General features: G+C 44.2%; 1 protein-coding gene across 2 annotated transcripts in view; it reads right to left on the bottom strand.

Annotated features, from left to right (window-relative positions):
- CACNA1S (calcium voltage-gated channel subunit alpha1 S) overlaps positions 1–19469 on the bottom strand; it is a 488710-nt gene that overhangs the window by 353640 nt on the left and 115601 nt on the right. For both annotated transcript variants that reach the window (XM_078644201.1, XM_078644202.1), the window contains exons 3-4: positions 9525–9664; positions 3218–3360 (exon numbers count right to left, since the gene is read on the bottom strand). In XM_078644201.1, coding sequence (XP_078500327.1) covers positions 3218–3360; positions 9525–9664 — 283 coding nt within the window. The remainder of the gene's footprint in view (positions 1–3217; positions 3361–9524; positions 9665–19469) is intronic.

Raw genomic sequence — 19469 nt, 5'->3', positions numbered from 1 at the left:
GCCCTCTTCTGCAGAGGTTAAGATAATCAACATTTACAACTTCTGTGTGTTTTTCTTCATGAAATATCAGTAGTCCCTACAGATTCTAATGCTTCCCATCGCAATGCTGAAGTCATGTAAGCACAGTCCAGCCGAGCTAACAGATGTGTGTGAATTCTGATTGTATTGTTGTAAATGCTTCCTTTTACAGTCAGTCTGATTCTGTAATATTGGTTTAAAGGCAGCAACTGAGATCTGCGCTGGTGCCTCTCAGCCTTCTTAGTCGGTCCCACGTGGACAGAGGTTGCATGGTCAGACGCAGTGATGCATGGATTAATTGATTGTGACTCCTGCAAGGTGCCTCACACCAAGGAGATGTGCATTTAAGTAGCCAGTGTGCGTGCTCCATCTGTTACAAATGCCGATATCTCAAATAGGCGGCAACAACATTATTTTTGTTTTGGGCCTGGGCCGGGCTGTGCAGCCGAGCCCTGCATCGTTTTTTGCTCCAGCCTCCACTGACTGTAACACGTAGTTTCACAGCCTGGCGCATGGTAAATATAACTAATACAGGACCTGGCTACATCTGTTTAGAGCGTCACTTACTGCCTGACTGACACCAAGTTACAGCTACCCTCTGCTCATTGCTCTCTCAGGCTGCACAGAGCAGCGCCACTCAGCTCTGAGCATGAGCCATGTTATTTACTGTTGACTAATGTGATTGAACTATACGTAGGGGTCAGACACATTCTGCTTTCTGTTTAATTCTGGTCAGTGATGTCCAACTTTCGAACCAATAGTACATTATATTTAATTACAGCATAACTGCTCTGCCTGAGTCTGTACACTGCTCTCAGGACGCGCTAGTGCCCCAGACTTCCACTCGGCTGACCCAGTGAGTGCAGTCCATACATTATTATTTATTAGCACTAAAGGTCTAAAATATTATTACAGCCTGACTAACCCCGTAGCACACTGACTGAGTAATGTAATTATAATTAGCAGCTGGGATTCTCGCTGGTGCCTCTCAGCCTGCTTGGTCAGATCTTACATCCGACTGAGCCTGGACAGACTATTTGTCAATTGTTGGTGCTTTTTCATTTCTGGTGGTTTACAGCAGTTTCAAGATCTTCTTAGAGTTTCTTGTTGCTCAAATGAGTGTAATTTCTCATATTGATATGTTTGCTTGGTCTCCATTGTTTGATTTTGTTCGCGAGAGAGTGTCTCTCATTGTCGTTGAAATGTCGCTCATAATTCCACAGAAATTATGAAAATGTCACACATAGCAGTCCGAAACCTTGGCAGCTATGACTTACTCACTAGTGAGCTGTACTGCTGCATCTGCTCCATCTCACTATCTCCTCGCTCCGTGAGGGAAAAAAATCTCAGTGCTGGATAAATGATGCAGCAGCAGTTTCAGGGCCATTTTAGGAGGTGGTGACTGCTGAGACAAGGTTAGACAAGTCCCCGTTGGCCTCAGATTCCTCCAAATTAAAATCCGGTTTCATCTGCTTTATTACATCAAAAAAGGCCATTTTTGTTGGCTCTTAGGGCTCAGTGCACTTCATCACCACTAACCAGTGCTAAAGTGCTTGCGCTCTTTCCTTTCAAACATGGTAAAATTGGCTTACACCAAATTGGCAATTTTAATTTACTTGTAAGTCCCTAGAAATGTGGTTCTACATGTACCCAGGGACTTTAAATTAAATGCTGCTAGTAGGCCAGCAGCACTTATTGTGCCACCCACTTAAGTAGGCTATTTAAAGATGTGTCATGTCAAGGCGAGGGCCTTTGTGTTAATTTTTCATGCTTTCTGGCCAGGGTGCCATTTGAGACATTTCCATTACTAATATTAGCCTGGGTGCTTATGTGTGACGTTTCCATGCTTTCTGGCCTGGGTGCCTTATTATGTGTGCTATTTCCATAGTTTCTGTCCTCAGTGACCTGGAGCTGGAGGCTCATGTGTGACATTTCCATTCTTACTGGCCTGGGTGCTTATGTGTGACGTTTGCATGCTTACTGGCCTGGTGGTGGGACCAGGCCTGGGTCAGTGCCTAGGTGCTTATGTGTGACATTTCCACAGTATTCTGGCCTCAGTCAGTGGCCTGTGTGCTCATGTGTGACCTCACATGTCAATGCTTAATGTGTGATAAAATGAGGGACATTTTTACTACGCTTTAAAAGTTAATACAATCTAATATGTAATGAAAAATGTGTTGAAAAATGCTCTGTTTTGGCCATTCTGTCTCAAATTTTCTTGGGGGGACAAGTTCAGCCCCCCAAACTCCTCCTAGTAGTGGTTGCTCACTGCGCTTGCTCTCTACACACCATGTGGGGGACTGGTCACACTTTTACTGTGTTCTCTCTGATTCACTACTTGTGTCTATTTTTGGCGCTCTCTGAAAGAATGTCTATGGGTACATATGACTGAGTGGGTAACCTGGTGCTCTTTAAGGTCATCATCTACTATTTACTGTGCTTTGAAAGTTGATACAATTGAATATGTAATGAAAAATGTGCTGTAAATTTCACCATTTTGGTCTGTCGTTTTCCAACATTTTCTTGGGGGGAGAACCCCCCCAAACCCCCCTAGAAGTGGTCCCGCTCGCTCGCTGCGCTCCCTCGCGACGCGCTGGATGGGGCTGGTCTGCAGAAATTTGCCAGGGCTGCTTTCAGATCACAGTCCGGCCCTGCTACTACCCTTGCAAACTCCACCTCAAAATGAAGACGTCTATTCATGAAAAAAATATCAGAAAGGTCCGGATGAGATCTCCGACTCTGTTTGCACATATTTTTCAGCATTTTCACTACTTGTCGACATTTCCAGGAGTCCTCCTGGGAAGTTCACGCAACCCACACACAATCCTGTTCTTGCTGAGCTATGACAGGTGTCAATGTATGGAGTAATTCTTCAATATCTTTAAACATGGATAATACGTTACTATTTCTCTCTCTCTTAAGCTTGTAATCTGGCGTTAGAAGAGCAGAGCACAGTTACAGTAGGCAAGGATGCCGCAAAGGTTGCATTCCCTCCAAACTGTCTTTCATAATCTTAACCAAAGAAACTGATTAACATATACATAGGCTTTGTGGTGAAAGAACCTCATTGGCCCTTAAAGCTTGTATGTGGACATTGCAAGGATGGCTGTAGGGCAAAGCCACAACAATACTATACTGAGGAAAGAGAAGACAATGGTAAACCAACACAATGCAGTTTTGCAGGACAACTTAGCCTTACTTGGGACGCCGGACACCAGCCGTAGCGGTCTCAGAACTCGGAATGCTCGCAGTGCTTTTACATCAAAACCACCTCCTTTTCCAGTCACTTGTGCTCCCACACCATGCATGCGGTTGATTTGCTCCAGGACTACAGTGAAAAGTCTGCAAAAGAAGGAAACATGAGCAAATAATGAAATTATTAGGAAAACATAGGTGGAAAAATTAGGAATAGGATCTGAAGACAAACACTGACATGAAAAGTTCATACTGGCCCCATGTTGAGGACTCGCAGGGAGTATAGCCACCTGGATCCACATCATTAAGATCATTCTGAGACCCATGACATCAATTTGAGGGAGATATATGCCTGACACTTACTGACACCAAGATGAAGCATGTCCTGTTTCACATTGTGAGAACATATCTAACTGATACCCAATTAAACATTGTTAGACCTGGAATCATTGGTGTGGGTAAGTCTACTGAGGGTTTGGGTTGTACAGAATAGGCGCTAGAACAGTGCGCAACGTGAATGTTAATTAGTGAGAGCTCCAGATAGTACAACGGTGCTGCCAGTAGAGAGGAAACCCTGAAGCCCCTCGGAAGCGGCCTGGTGGGGAACACCAGAACACCGCATAAACTTATAGCAGGTACTGTGCACACGTACTGTGTAAACAACTTCAGTAGGTATAAATAGTCAATAAATCCAACAAACAAGAGACACCAATTTTTAGTTTTGAAAACAATATATTTTCACTTCATATACGTCTTCTTTTTCTTTTTGCATGTAACTCTTAACGCCAGCTGACACGTGTTTCGTCACTAGAACAATGTCTGTGACTCATCACATTCAGCCCTGATGAGTCACAGACATTGTTCTAGTGACGAAACACATGTCGGCTGGCGTTAAGATTTACATGCAAAAAGAAAAAGAAGACGTATATGAAGTGAAAATATGTTGTTTTCAAAACAAAAAATTGGTGTTTCTTGTTTGTTGGATTTATTGACTATTTATACTTACTGAAGTTGTTTTATACAGTACGTGTGCACAGTACCTGCTATAAATCATTGGTGTGGGTTTCCCCTGTATTTTTGCCTTTACCTCTTGTTATTTTGCTGTGTGTTGGACTTCATTTTTGCTGGTCTAGATGCTTTGGTCACTTTGCCACTGCTGTTCATTGCCAAAGTGCAAGTCCTCCTTGTAATTTGTTATAATGGCTTGGTGATTGCATGATTGTCATATTTGATTTACTAGTCAGTCCCTAGTAAAGTGCACTGTGTGTGCTCAGGGCCTATAGATCAAATGTTGCTAGTGGGCCTGCAGAACTGATTGTGCCACCCACATAAGCAGCTTGTAAATGTAACTCAGACCTGCCACTGCAGTGTCTGTGCGCAGTTTGGTTCATCCATGTCGCCCTCACAGGTGCACCCACTTGCCAGGCCCTAACCTTCCCTTTGCTTACACGTTACTCACCCCTAAAGTAGGCCCAAGGTACCCCTGTTGACAGTGTGAAATGGTATGTGAAAGGTCAGACATGACCTGATGTGCGTGGCATGTCCTGATAGTGAAATATTGGCAATTTAATTTTCCACTATTGGAAAGCTATCGGTCCCATAGGATAGAATGGGGAGTTTGCTTATAACATCTTATAAGCATAAATGCCCATGGGAACAAGATAGGAAAATAGTTTGATACGCCTGAACTAAGAATATTAAAATGCATCTTTTAGTGAGGGTGATTTTTACATTCTGGGTTTGAAAATACCACTTTTAGAAAGTAGGTATTTTTTCCTGCCTAACCATCCAGTGTGCCTCTGCTAGGTTGTGTATTGACTGTCTGGCTTTGGAGTGACAGGGGCTGGGGATGTGCAATCAGGAGGTGCGGTGCAGGTCTTGCTAACGGAGCCGGAACAATGGCCGAACCTGGAGAAATGGAAGAATGACTACCCCAGAGTATTCGGCGGGAAAGTAGGGAAGCTGGAGAGGTTCGCACAAAATCATCCTGAAAACTGATGCGAAGCCGGTGGCACACAGAGTGAGGAATGTGCCACTGGCGGTGAAAGACGCAGTGCAAGTTGAACTTCAGGAGCTGGAGAAGAAGGGCATAATTGAGCCTATCACGTGTGCGGAGTGGCTGGCGCCATTGGTGGTGGTGATGAAACCAAGCGGCAAGGGCAGGCTCTGTGTGGACCTGCGCAAACTAAATAAGAACATTGTGGTGGAGAAGTTCCCGCTGCCACGCATTGAGGAGATGTTGGCAAAGACCAGAGGAATCAAGTGGTACTCCACTATCGACTTAACATCGGCCTACCACCAGATAGCGTTGCATCCGGAGAGCAGGAAACTCACCTCGTTCATCACACCCTTTGGGTGCTACCAGTTCTGCAGGATGCCGTTCGGACTGGCGTCGGCGGCTGCAGTGTTTCAAAAATTGATGCACCAACTCTTCAAGAACATGGAAGGCATCAAGTACTTCCAGGAAGACATCCTGGTGATGGGCAAGGACAGAATGGATCATGACGCTAAGCTGTCTGTGGTATTGCGAGTGTTGGACGAAAGAGGATTAACGGCGGAGTGGGAGAAATGCCGACTAGGAATGGAGAAGGTGACCTATCTAGGGCACGAGATTGGGGTACAAGCGATCACCCCGAAGACAGAAAATGTGAGGGCCATCTGTGAGGCGCCACCACCGTCAAAAAGGAGGAGGTTAGGTCATTCCTAGGAATGGCCGAGTATTACAGCAAATTTGTCTCCCACTTCGCAACAAAGACCCACCACATGAGGCAGCTAACGCGGGAGAAGATGGTGTTCAGATGGACGGAGGAAGCCCAAGGAGAGTTTGAGAACATAAAGAGAGACGTTGTACAGGCAATACCATTGCAGGGATACGATCCTCAGGGGAGAACAATCCTTACCACCGACGCCAGCGACAAAGGACTGGGTGCAGTCCTGATGCAAGACAGGGGGCAAGGAGTGGTGGAGACACTGAGCTTCGTATCCCGAGTGCTGAGTGAAATGGAGAAGAAATTCAGCGTCATAGAAAAGGAGATGCTAGCCGTGGTGTGGGCTATGACCAGATACAGAAAATTCCCGTGGGGAACAAGATTCCAGCTGAAAACAGACCACAAGCCCCTGGTGAAGGTGCTCACGTCCAGCGGACATGCCAGCGCCACCCCCAGGATTGCAAAGATGACATTGAAGCTCCTAGAATATAGATACGATGTAGAATACATCCCCGGAAACAAGAACAAGGTGGCAGATTACTTGAGCCGGGCGGCATCGATGGAAATGGAAGAAGAGGATCAGGAGACCATGGAGGAAATGGTAGCGCTGATTGAGGACCAAGAAAGGGTCATCAGCAACCAAGAATGGGAGGAAGCCTACAGAGAAGACCAGGACTTACAGGAGGTAATGAAATGCATAGTGTGTGGATGGCCGGAGAAAAGACATCTGAGCGGGTCCCTACGGAGGTACTATGAAGTGAGAGAAGAACTCTCTGTGGACGATCAGGGGGTGTTCATATACAGAGGAGACAAGGTGATACCGCCGAGAGGAATCATCCCCAGACTACTCACGCTACTACACGAAGGACATTTGGGGATAGGGAAGACGAAAGCGAGGGCTAAGGAAGGGTACTGGTGGCCGGGCATGGACATACAAGCAGAACGCCATGTCAGGGATTGTACCCAATGCCAGCAAGCAGACAAGACCCTAAAACCACTGAGGCCAGCTTTGGGTAAATTCGACACCCCCACAAATCTGTGGTAAGAACTATCGATTGACATTTTAGGTCGGATTCTCGATGGACAGGGGACACAGAAATATGTGTGTGTACTCATGGACAGGTATTCCAAATGGCCAGATGTGAGAGTGGAAGAGGAAATGGACACTGATACCGTACACAAATTTCTGACAGACACCTTCCTGAGGGAAGGGATTCCCAAACTTATACCGAGTGACAATGGTCCACAGTTCACTTCAGATAAGTGGGCCAAATTCATGGAAAGGAACGGCATAGTTTCTAAACACACATCCATATACCACCCAGCGGGAAATGGACTGGTGGAACGGTTTAACCGTGTACTAATGGGATCCATACAGGCCGCAATAATGAGAGACAAGGACTGGGAGAGAGAGATATGGCAAATGATATGGGCGTATCGAATCACCCCCACAAGCACGGGGTATAGCCCTTTCCAGATCCTGAGGGGCCGAGATCCATTCACGAAGGACAACAGGGCGTGGAAGGAGAAAACGGTGACCAGCAAATGGTCGCCAGCTGTGGTCCAAGCGAATTTGGAAAGGGCCCAGGCAGTGTACACAAAACACTATAACTCTAGAAGGAACGTGAGAGATACTGGACTAGAAGAAGGAGAATGGGTGAGAGTCAAGTTGCCGGTGCTGCAGAAGAAGGGGGACAGCAAGTACAGTAGACCTCTCTAAGTAAAGGAGGTGTACGACAGGGCTGCCCTGCTTAGTGACCGGAACGTATGGTCCCAAGACCGCATAGCCAGATGCAACAAAATTCTACAGTGGGACATTGGCGAACAAGATCAGGAAGGTATGGAAAGAAGCGGGGAGGAGTATGAACAGACCATGGAGGAAGGAGAGACTGAGGAAAGGGACATAAGGGGCGGTGAGATGCCCCTGCAGGAACAGAGGTCCCAGGAGAGCCCGAAGACGGGAAGCGGCCAAGAAGGTAGAGGAGATACCCCGGGGAGATTCAGCGGGAGAGATGTGACCTCCACCCCAGTAAGGTGCACCAGAGGGGAGAGAGCAGTGATGAGGCCAGCCAGATTTCGGGACTATGATATGAGTGATGGACAGTAACTCCATAGTGTAATTGTATGTATATAAAAGGGGAAGATATGTAGAGTCAGCGTTCCAGTGTTTGGATCGGCGTGATGACGTAGCACGCCGATCCGCCATTTTAGGTGAAGCGCGCAAAGTCTTCAGTACGGGTGCCGGAGCCAGAGAAGCAAGAGGCTCGGCGCTCTCTGTAAGGTTGTGAATAAAGAAACACGTTTACCTACAGCAAACGTTGGTAGCATCATCTGTGGGGGGGGCACAGAGATGCATTACAGTTTAGTCCCTTAAACAGCAAGCAAAAATGATCTACCCCAATATTACAGACTCATAGGTTTCACACTCATTAATAACGAAATTAGATGTTTCAATTGAAAAGCCCATCCAAAAAGGTCGCCTCAAGGTGTGTGAGAAGTTGGTAACATGATAGGATATGGGGATTCCCGTGCATCCCTGTCACCTTACCAGACCTCCCACAGTTTTTTCCACATCCATAAATAAATCTGAATATCTGCATCGAAATAATCCAGTACCTCAAATATTTCCTTTTATGGCAGACATATTGGTCCGCAGGTTCATGGGCAAGAAAACATATGAACTTTGCAATTACATTTATAGTAGGCTCACAGGTACAACAATGCTGGTACAATGCTGCTCACTTATTGTTCACAGCTTCTCCTGCCTTCCACGTTCAAACATCAAACTACATATTCAAAAAATTAAAGTTGATGAATACTACACTAACACCAGCCTGAACAATCTTTAACATGACAGCTTCATGGATACTACACACATTGCCACCAATATGTGCCTTCATAAATATTATAGACTTATGAGTTCAAGATTTTTGGACAGCAAGCTTTGTGTTTATGAATATTTGCAGCTAACGGGCTTCACATTCACTGATAACAATCTACATTTTTGTTTAAAAAAAAGTGATTGGGCACCATAATTATTGACAATGAGCTGTGTAGCAAACTTTATAACAGCTGTTGGGCATGATGACCACTGACATCAAGAGTGTGTTGATATATAAATGTATAAATATGACAGTCAATGAACATAAAACTCATTGACTGGCACCCTACTCAAATAGCATCACGCACACACCATTATAAGTATGATTGACAATAAACATCACTTACTGGAAACAAGCTAGACGAGGGTCACATTTGCAGCAACAAGGACCAACACCAGTCGCTACATTGCTGTATATTACCAGCTGATGGCACCATGCTCACTGACATCAAGATAAAGCACTGAAGTATTATTCACTTCTGGGTCCAATAGTCAGACAATTAAATGGTCACTAAAGCCATGCTAAAAAAGTCAAACCCACCCACTCTGATATTCCACATTAAACAAATAATGCAAAGATTTCTAAACACAGGACAACCCACCTTCATAGAGAAGAAATTGAGTGGACCACTGGAACAAATCTCATAGCGTTATCATTCAGCCTAGAGGAGAGTTAAGAGATTATCACAAAGACCCACAGCTTGTGCTGGAGAGTTACATACCCCACAAACACAATGGTGAAGTCCATAAGGTTCCAGCCGTTCCTCAAGTAGGCATCTGGGTGGAACAGGAACCCGTACGCCACAATCTTCAGGAACGCTTCAATTGTAAAGATGATTAGGAAGAGGTACTCCACTTTCTCCTGCAAGTGAGGAAAGAGAGACCAGTGAATAATGGGCACAACAAGACAGTGAATCCCCCCTCCCAAGTTAGAGTTTATCATTGTTTTGATACAGAATAATAGTTACAAACCTTTCTAAACAGGAGGTGATATTTCAACGTTTGTCCGTTTTTTAAAGGTATATCTGTTTTCTAACCGAAAAAGCTAACTTACATTTTACAGTTCGTATGGCTGGCAGCCATCCGTCGTTTCCTCTGGTGCCCTCTGGTGCAGCCTGCCCTGTCAGGAACTGCACCTCAATGGCACTGAGTATTCACTGAGCCATACGGCCACTCAGCAGAATTTTTTGCTTTAGTAAAACAATCACCCAAAGTAGGAGTTTATTTATGTAAAGCAAAAATAGAATTGCCCTGACACAATAGTATTACAATTTGGAAAAATACGCTTAGGCGTTCAATAGGAAATGGGATATACGTGACTTTTGGAAGGTTTGAGATATCTACGACAAGTTCTTAAACAATTTGACAACCTAGCAGGGCTTACCAATGTGCTAGGTGGTGCTTCTTTCTTTAAGAGCCTTGGTATGTCTGTCCCACAATGTTGTTGAACAGTGCTAACCACGTATTGTGGGTGGAAAATGTGAAACGTATGGTTTGCTATGTAACAAAGATACAAGGAAGCTTATAAACTTTTTGGCAAATTAACCTGTAAAATGTAGAGCATGACTGGAGAGTGTGATCATGTTTTTATTCTTTAGGACATTCATATTTAAAGTTTATGATTTCAAAAAATAATACATCATTTATCTAATAAAAAGAGATGCAAGGTAATGTATAAATACAGATATCGAGTGATGGAAAAGAGGGGAATATGAGTAGTCTTTTTTATTTAAATAGAAAAGACAGAACAGTGTTTTTCAAAAATGTATTGCAAAAAAAAATGTATATATGGATATATGATCAACCTATGGGATCCACTCAACTTACAGATTTTTTAAAATTGTTCTTTAAATAAAGGTAGAGGTCAGGACATGCTATATGTTGGTTGGCTTTAAATCCAAGGGCAGATCTAACTGAACAACCGGAGCTTTCGTGTTTTCAATTTGGTATTATGACTCTCCCTGTTTTATGTGAGGGGTACACGCATATAATATATAACAGAACATGCCAAGGTATGCGCCAGCTCCAGGCGATCATGATCTGCAAAGTCTGGGCTAGTCTTTCAATTTCATAAAGTCTGGGCTAGTCTTTCAATTTCACTGTCGTTATAGAGTGTAAGTCACATGTAAGACCACAGCTCTCTGTATCAGCAGTCTGTAAAATCAAGCCACCAAAGAGGAAATATCATCCAACCTTTAAGTTCCAGACACTGACACTGCAAGGTCTGCATGAGTTTTTTACCACACTGAAGGACCAGGCATTACACTACACCTGCTTCACCTACCAATTTCAATGTTCCTTTTTCTTGTACAGACGCCACAATCTCTTTATGTTTAACAGATTTTTATTGAAAAACACATGAGAAGTTACATCTCTAAATGCTGAATACAGAAGAAATATCAATTTGAAATATGTAGCCCTGGAGTCACAGTAGAGTCAAACATTGCTCTCTATTTATACCTAACACCACTCATTCTTAGAGGTAGTGAAAAAAGCAAAGGAAAGGGGAAAACAAATGGAAGATTCTCAGTGTGAAAGAGGCATAGAATTCTACCTTGTAAATACTGTTCTTTGTATATACTGTAAATGATGACCTTAGTGGGGGCAAACTGAGGCCGGGGTAGCTGGGGGCAGACACAGAGCCAGACAAGCACAAACAGCGGCCACAGGTAAGGACATTCAAGATGCCAGTTTGTGGTTAAAGTGGTAGACATTTTGCCTTTGTAAGTAAAGCTTGATTTGTTTTTATACATATCCTGGAACAATATGTTTTTTATATTCTTGTTAATAGTGTGATCATGGATTCGAATTGATGAGAACTGAAGAGATGTAAAAATATCCTTTGAAAAGGAATCGTTTGGTCCTTTGGTATATAGTATACACACTAAGAAAAATAGCGCAACGAGAGTTGAAGGAAAGAAACAAGCACTTATTATGTAGCTGCGATCACCTAGACCACAAGGGAAGGATTGGGTTATGATGTGCATGTAATGTGATCGTTTCACAGAAATCTGTGGAAAATGTGGGTTTAACAGACATAACAGGGCTTGTTCGGATTGTGGTTTCAAGCAGGTGTATAAGAGACATGCCAGTGTATATATTATATGTTAAAGTTAAAAAAGGTACAAAAAAATTGAAGAATGGTAAAAGTTTATAAAACTAAATAGAAGAAACGTGCCACATTTTTAACCTAATTAAAGTACTGATTGTGTATATACGTAATTGTTTTAGGCCCTGATGAAGTTCATATGAGGAGTTTAACTCATTGGCTGGGTCTGCCAAAAAATGACTTGAAAGTTGCCTAGAATAAATAACAATTTGAAAAAAATCTAAACGCTTGGAGAATTATTCCCAAAAGAAGTTAAAGACTGTGCTAATGAACTTTCAAAAAAATCCTTCTCCATCTGGTTTCTGGTATTAATGGCCCTAGTCCAACTACTCCTAACCAGACTAGTTCTTGTGGTCCTCCTCCAACATGTCATAATACTCCTGCCCATGGTCTTCCTGCCTGTTACCATCTTGGACTAACTTGTCCATTTTCTCCTGATCCTCCTTGTTCAGATCATCATGTTCCTAACTACCCAGCTTAGTCATCATGGTGTTCCTGGTTGTGGTCCTAGTCCTCCTTTTCCGCCTCATCCTGGTCCTGCTTGTTCTAGTATGCCAAGTCCTGATACTCTGGGCCTCTGTGAATTGAGATTCCTTTCCCACTTGGTTGGGATTCCACTGATCCTCAGTGCCCTGGACCTCTTAGCTCTTGCCCTGCTGGCTCTTGTTGCCTGGCCATCTCCTCTTTATTGTTCAGGTCCTGTTCTGCTATTCTTCCTCACTCTCAATCTGGTTTGCCTAGCGATTGTCTTCCTATTCCTGGCCCTCACGGTCCTCTTTCTGATTTTGTGCCCACTAGACTTGATCCTTTTACTTCTGGTCCTCCTTGTTTGAGTATTTGTATAACTAATCCTCTTGGTTCTGCTCCTTCTGGCCATCGTGGGCCTTTCAGGGCCTCTGCTCCTAGCTCTTTCTTTTCTTTCTTGATCCTCTTGATCCTCGTCCTTCTCACTTCACTCATCTGATTCCAAGTACATCAGTTCTGAGTCCTGCTGTTCCTTTTGGTCTACCTGGACTCTGGTGTCTTGTCCTCTTAGGCCTTTCCCTCTTAGCTCTGGTCTTCCTGCTTTGGATCATCCAAGTTCTCTTGGCCCTTTGCCTTGTCCTCACGGTCTTTTTGGCACTGCACCCAATGGTCTGATCCCTCTTGGTCCTGGTTCTTTTTGTTTGGGTCCTTCTGAGTCTCTTCATTTTGGTCCTGGTTCTCCTTGACAGCCAAGTCTAGCCCCCTTTGTCTTCCTGGCTCTGACTGTTCTGGTCCTCTTGATCTCCCTTACCCTGGTCCTGTTACCCCCGGGTCGTGGTCTTTCTGCTCCACTTGGTACTGGGTCCTGGTTGTATGATTATAGCCCCCGGCACTCGTAAGCCTCTTCCTGGTCCTTGTGGTACTGATCCTTGTAATGCTCCTTGCTCTGGGCCTAGTCCTGGTGGCCCTGGTCCTCCTGGTATTCTTCGTACTGGCTCCCTCTTCTTCCTTGCTTATTCTGGCCTCTGGTCCTTTGGACTGGATCTAGTCTTTCTGCGGCTGGGCCTGATTATCTTGGCTCTGATCTTCCTGATGTTTGTCCTTATGCTGCGACACAAACTCATCATGGTATTCCTTTATGTGGTCCTCATGGGTCTGGCCACCCTATTGTTCATCTTCTTGGCCATCCTGTTGCTAGCTCTGCATCCTGGAGCTCCAGGCTGTGATCACCTTGTCCTTCTTTTCCTCTTCACCCTGGTCCTCCTGGTACTGATACTTAAGGTCCTGGTCCTCTTTTCTCTAATCTCTTTGGACCCCTTAGTCCTTCGGTTCCTGGTCCTCTTAGAACGTTTCCTTCTGACTCTGGCTGCTTGTGTCCTTGGTATCAGTTATCTGGCACTCCTGGTCAAGATTCTGTGGCTATTGTCCCTGATCCTCTTGGTCCTGTTCCTTATAGGTTTGGTTCCCTGAACCTACTTCTCCTGGACCTGGCCCACCTGCTATTTTAGTTTTGGTGTCCTTAGTCGTGGTGTTCCTGGTCCTTCTGGTCCTATTGTGCTTGTTATCATAAACTTTTCCTTTTGGCCATCATGGTCCTTCCTCGTTCCCACAGTCTTGGCCCATCTGGCCTTGCTCCTTTGTGGTCCTCTTATTCCTTATCACCTTGTCCTGGTTCTCCTCACCATCAACCTCCTAGACTGGTCCTGGTCCATCTTGCTTCTTGTGCCTTGGCACTCTTAGTGTTTAGATAGAGCGCGATTATGTTCTTTTATTTGTAGGGGTGCATCATACTCACTAGTAGTTTGCACCTACATGTATTCTTTTGTCATATTAACATGGGACAATAAAATGTGTTCTGTAATAATGTGAAAGGTGATGTGCTAGGTATATTTTTCATATAAACATGAAGAAATTAATGTTGCAATATACATGTTAATTGAAAACATTAACATGCAGAATTTGTGTAGGATGCTCACACTTTTACATGTATTTGATGTGCTCATACAACATGGACTTAAAAATGCTCAGCAAAAATGATCATTTATCTGTAGTTTTATGAGGCCTATGTCCTATTTTCTTATGTTGGCTGATTTCTGTAGGCCTGAAATGCATTCTCCCTGGAAGCTCTAGTATTAGAGATTTAAAGAGTTGAATTTCATGTGAATGTTGAATGTGTTCTTTTCTCACGTTTCCATTGCAGGTGGAGAAATTTGCCTTTGTTAGTTAGAATGATGCTTTTGTTTTAGGAGTTAGGCATAGGGAGGAGAGGATACATTTGTACAAGGAGTGCTGAAAATGTGAGACGGTGTTCTTTCTCACTGGAGAAGGTTTGGGAATCAAGGTCATCGAGCCAGGAGCTCGGAGTATCAACACTGCGTGGAAATTCACCTATGAGGAAGTGCCCAGTGGGATAAGGCGATCAGATGATGCGTAATGGGTGCGTTTTATGATTTTTGTGTTGGAATTTGGTATAGTGCCCAGGGGGTTGAGTTAGGAGAAGAGAGGAGATCGATGGAAAGGGAAGGAGCATCTTAGAATGAGCTATGTAGCCTTAGGCTACTTGACCCATACAGTGTGAGTGCACTTCTTTGGAAGTCTTCACACGCTGACACCTTTTCCTGACTTGCCTGGGGATAAGTAGGGATGTCACCTTAGTGATAGTGTAGGGACAGACTAATGCTTTATACTTATGAACCTTCAATGAAGTCTGATATTGATGTGGGGGCACATGTGTTCTTATTTTGGTATTTGTCATTCCTTTCATGATCCAAAGACTGAATATCGCACGTAGGTTTGTCTAGTTATTTTTGGCTTTGTAATAAATCCATTAACCTAGAACTTGGAGTCTGTGGTTCTTTGGAGTTATGAATCATTGCGTTTGTGAACCTGGTGTGACAAGCTAATTCTCCCGTCTACACTTCTAAGCAGGCACCAACGGTCCATTGACTGAGGGTTCCAGAGTATACTGGAAATAGGAAACCCTGCCCCATCAGCCTCCTGGTTTGGGTTGTCCTTGTTCTCCTGGATCTGTTCCTTGTCTATTTATTCCTGCCGGTATTGCAGCCATTAATCCAGGTTCTCCTTGTTCAGATCATCCCGAGCCTGGCCATTTTGGTTCTAGTCCTCCTGCCCACCACTGTCCATTCCACTTGATGTTCAGATGATGGTTGGCCTTCATACCTCAGGTCCTCCTCTTCCTGCTACTTATAATGATTGTTCTATCGCTCTTGGTAAACCGACCTGCTTAGCCTTGTTTCCAGTCCTCCTGGTCATGATCCTTTTAGTTTACCTAGTCTGCTTGCTATGGTCTTCTGGGTGCCCCTGGCACTCCTTCCCTCAGGACATACTGGCCACTGCCCTTCAGGTCCTGATGTCTTCCTGGCCCTCATAATCCTGCTCCTTGCGGCATGGCCACGCAATAACCTGTCCTGTCACAGATCATCCTAGCCTTTCTTAGTTCTGATGTCCCAATACCTCCGGTTTGTGCTAGTCTAAGAACATCCTGGCCCTGTACTTTTTGGTCCTGGTTTGAGTAGTCATCATTCCCATGTACTCTTACTCCTAGCCGTTTGGATCCTGGGTCTCTTGTTTCACGGGCTCCCGGACTTTGACCTTTTCCTCCTCCTCACCCTAATTCTCGTCCATCAGTCCTCCCATATTGCTCCCCTGGTTTATCTAGACCCCTTTGTTTGCTTGTTTCCAATCCTTCTGATCCTGGTCACCTTTGTCCATGTAGTTCTGGTCTTACTTCTGGAACTCCTTTTTCTGGCTCTCATGTATTGGGTCTTCTGGTGTTAGTTTCACTGGCATTGTTTTCCCTACTCTTCTTAGTCCTCGGCCCTCCTATCCCATACTAGTCCCCCAGGTTTGCCTATTCTACTTTGTTCTCGTTTATCTGACCATGGGCCCCTATATCATGGTTCTCATAGTAGTGGTCCAATTGGGTCTGTTCTTCCTCATCCCTCTCGCACTTGTCCTCCTACTTCCTATGTTGTGGGCCATCTTGGCTGATGTAGTTCTTGTCACCCTGGTTAGAATCCCCCCTGAGTCTGACACTTCTTGGCCTTCTGATCCTGGTCCCACTGGGCCTAGATTTCTTTGTCCTTTATAACCCCTGGTCATTCTGATCTTGGGTCTCCAGGTCCGGATACCATGCCAGTTCTGGTTGTGGTCTTCTTAGTCCTGATCCTATTGCTTCTGGCTGCTTATTCCTCCTTGGTCCTATGTCTGTGGCTTTGGCCCTCATGTCACTGGTCCTCTCCATTGGTCTCCTGGTACTGGTTGTCACTGCTCTGTCTGTTTGGGTCTGCTACTCCTCACTCGTGTTGTCTTTGTCCCTCTGGTCCTGGTCGGTGCGCATGAGACCTCATAGCCCTCCTTGTCATTATGGTCTGGCGCATTCTGTTCCTTCGACCTCTGGTCCTTCTGTTCCTTCAGGCCTTTCTCCACTGGGGTGAGATCCTCCTGTTCGCATCCTCCTGGCCCTACTGAGCCTTCTAACCCTGGCCCCAGTAACCCTAGTACTGTTATTCATAATCCTGTTCCTCTTCGCCTATTTGTTCCTAGTCCCCTCTGGCATTGGTACCCCTGGTCCCCATAGATTAGATCTCCTTGGGCCTGGTTCTTCTTGTTCTGGTCCTCACCACTCTGGATGTCCTAGCCTTTCTAGTTGTTTACCTCTTTGCCCTTATTCTCTGACTTTTCACCCTCCTCCTTCTACTGCTTCTTTCCCCAGCACCCATCCACAGTGACTTTAGTCAGGTACAATCTCCAGCCTGTCACAAATATTTTCTTTTTTTACTTCCAGATGTCTTTTGATGAGAAAATTACTGTCACGTACAGAAATGAGGGCCCAGTAGAAACAGAACCTTACACTGCTTAACATTTTTAAAATCTAAATTACTTTTCCCATGATGCATTGTGCAGGTGATTAAAATGACAGTGTGGCTGAAGGTGCCACTCTTGATGGGACCAATAAGCATCGCATCAATGCCGTAAACCTACTCTGCTGGGTGAATAATATTGAAAAGTGTGTCTATTCACAGGCAGTAAAATGACCTCCTCCTGTGAATTACCCAGATGGATTACTTACCTGTCTCCTACTTTCTCTTTCCCTTTCCCTTTCTACAAAAGCCCCAGTACACTGTCTCACTCGATTCACCTCATGCCCCTAAACACCAATTCCCTACTGTATGTGTCCCTCCCTCTGGGACTCAGATACCACCTCATTTTTGCATTCCCTGTGATAGAGCGCAATCATGTTCTGAAATCTGTACGGGTGCATCATAATCACAGATAGTCAGCACCCAAAAGGAATGTATTAACTCGTAGGCATTAGAAATGTGGTACTAAAAACAGTATATATTAGAGTGAATAGAAATGTAACTGTGTCATTCATGCAGATTAATGTGTTTAATCAAAAATGTGTTTTAGATGATGCACAATGAATTAGTTCACGCGTAAAGTGATGCATTAGATTTAAACGTGTAGCCTATTAAAGTCTGCACGTGTAGTTTTGCTTATTATGTATGCAGAGTAATGAAGTCAGTGCTTATAAAGTGATTTTAGAAATATATGTGTAAACGTGTAAAGGCCTATTTGATTTCCTATGCTTTGCAATGAGAAGGCCTGTCTTTGACTTCTTATGCTAGCTGAATAGCGTAGGCTTGAAAAGTATTTTTCCTTGGAAAGGCTCTTCTTAGTCGATTGTAGTTAATGGATTTTGTGTGCGTGCAAGGCTGTTCTGTTCACATAGTTCTTTTTGCAGGTGCAAGTAAATACATCTCGTTAGGGAGAATAACCCTTTGTTTCAGGAGTTAGGATAGTGGGAGAAGCCGCCATGGGAATGTACGGGAATGTAGATATGATACTTTCGGCGGAGAAGGTGCCTGGGACTCAAGGACACCAACGGTTTCTGAATGAAGACGGAGAGGCGATGGAAAAGTATGCAAAGAAGACCTGTCCGAAGGGTTTGCCCAAGGAGTGTGCCACTCTTTTGTGATTTTGTATTAGGGACAGTGCCCCAAGGGAGGAGAGTCAGAACGAGAGGAAGAGAGACTGGGAAAGGGCAGGATAGGAGAAAGTGCATCTTAGAACGAGCTCAAGTGAGTGTACTTCGGAGGAAGTCCTCACTGCTGACACCTTTTACTCTGTTGCCTGGGACAAATGCTAAGTAGGGATGTCACTTTAGCGATAGTGTAGGGACAGATTAATCATCTTTCCTTTTTAAGTTAATGAGCAGTATATTGCAGATTGGAGCAATCATTGTGTGTCTGATGCTTTTAGAACTGACTATCCTTATTCTGAGTCGGATGAGACTTCTGCGTAGGATTATGTTTGTACTAGTGCCCGTTTATTTCCTTAACCTCGTGCTGAGGTGCTTGTATGTTCAGCTATTTTTGACTTTGCAATACATTCTGGAAATCATTTCGTAGTCAGTGGTCCTTGGAGTCTGGATTATTTTGGTCATATACGAAAATCTCAAGTGAGATGGTCTTTCTCCCCTTTACACCTCTTAGCAGATAGAAAGATCCAGTTAATTGTGGATTTTTTTTATATTAATAAGAAAAAGTGAGAAATTGGCGTTATCACCTGTTTGCTGCTTTGATGACTGCTGCTGTGTTGCCAGATTAGAAATACAAATCAAGCACAATCCCACTTAAACCGAATGTTAAGGCTAGCATAAAGCCTTCTTCCATAAAAAGCCCAAAAATAACCCAGCCCTAAAAAATCCTTAAAAGGAGCATCATGAACACTAAAAATAAAACAATGTATTCTAATGTTTGGATAAAACATTTATGTAACATGCTTTAAAATCAGACTGAGCTTTTTTTGCACTTGTTTGAATATTAAGGTTACATAAATATTATTATTCAAAATTGATTTTACCTGTTCTTCATTTGTAAACAGCTTACTGTAACCCCTTGGGCATGGCCTGAATTATGCCGCCGTGAGGCAAAATTCCACGTGTGCACAGATCAGAGGGCCCCCGGCTGTTCGACGTTCACGCCCACCGAGGTGTCCGGCAGCCGGGGGCCGTCCAACGCTTGCAAGGGGTTAATTCATGCACTTACCGTTGTACAAACTATTGTAC

Source organism: Lissotriton helveticus, chromosome 5_1 (assembly GCF_964261635.1).
Source record: "Lissotriton helveticus chromosome 5_1, aLisHel1.1, whole genome shotgun sequence".
Taxonomy (NCBI): Eukaryota; Metazoa; Chordata; class Amphibia; order Caudata; family Salamandridae; genus Lissotriton; species Lissotriton helveticus.
This window is presented reverse-complemented; position numbering and strand designations above follow the sequence as displayed.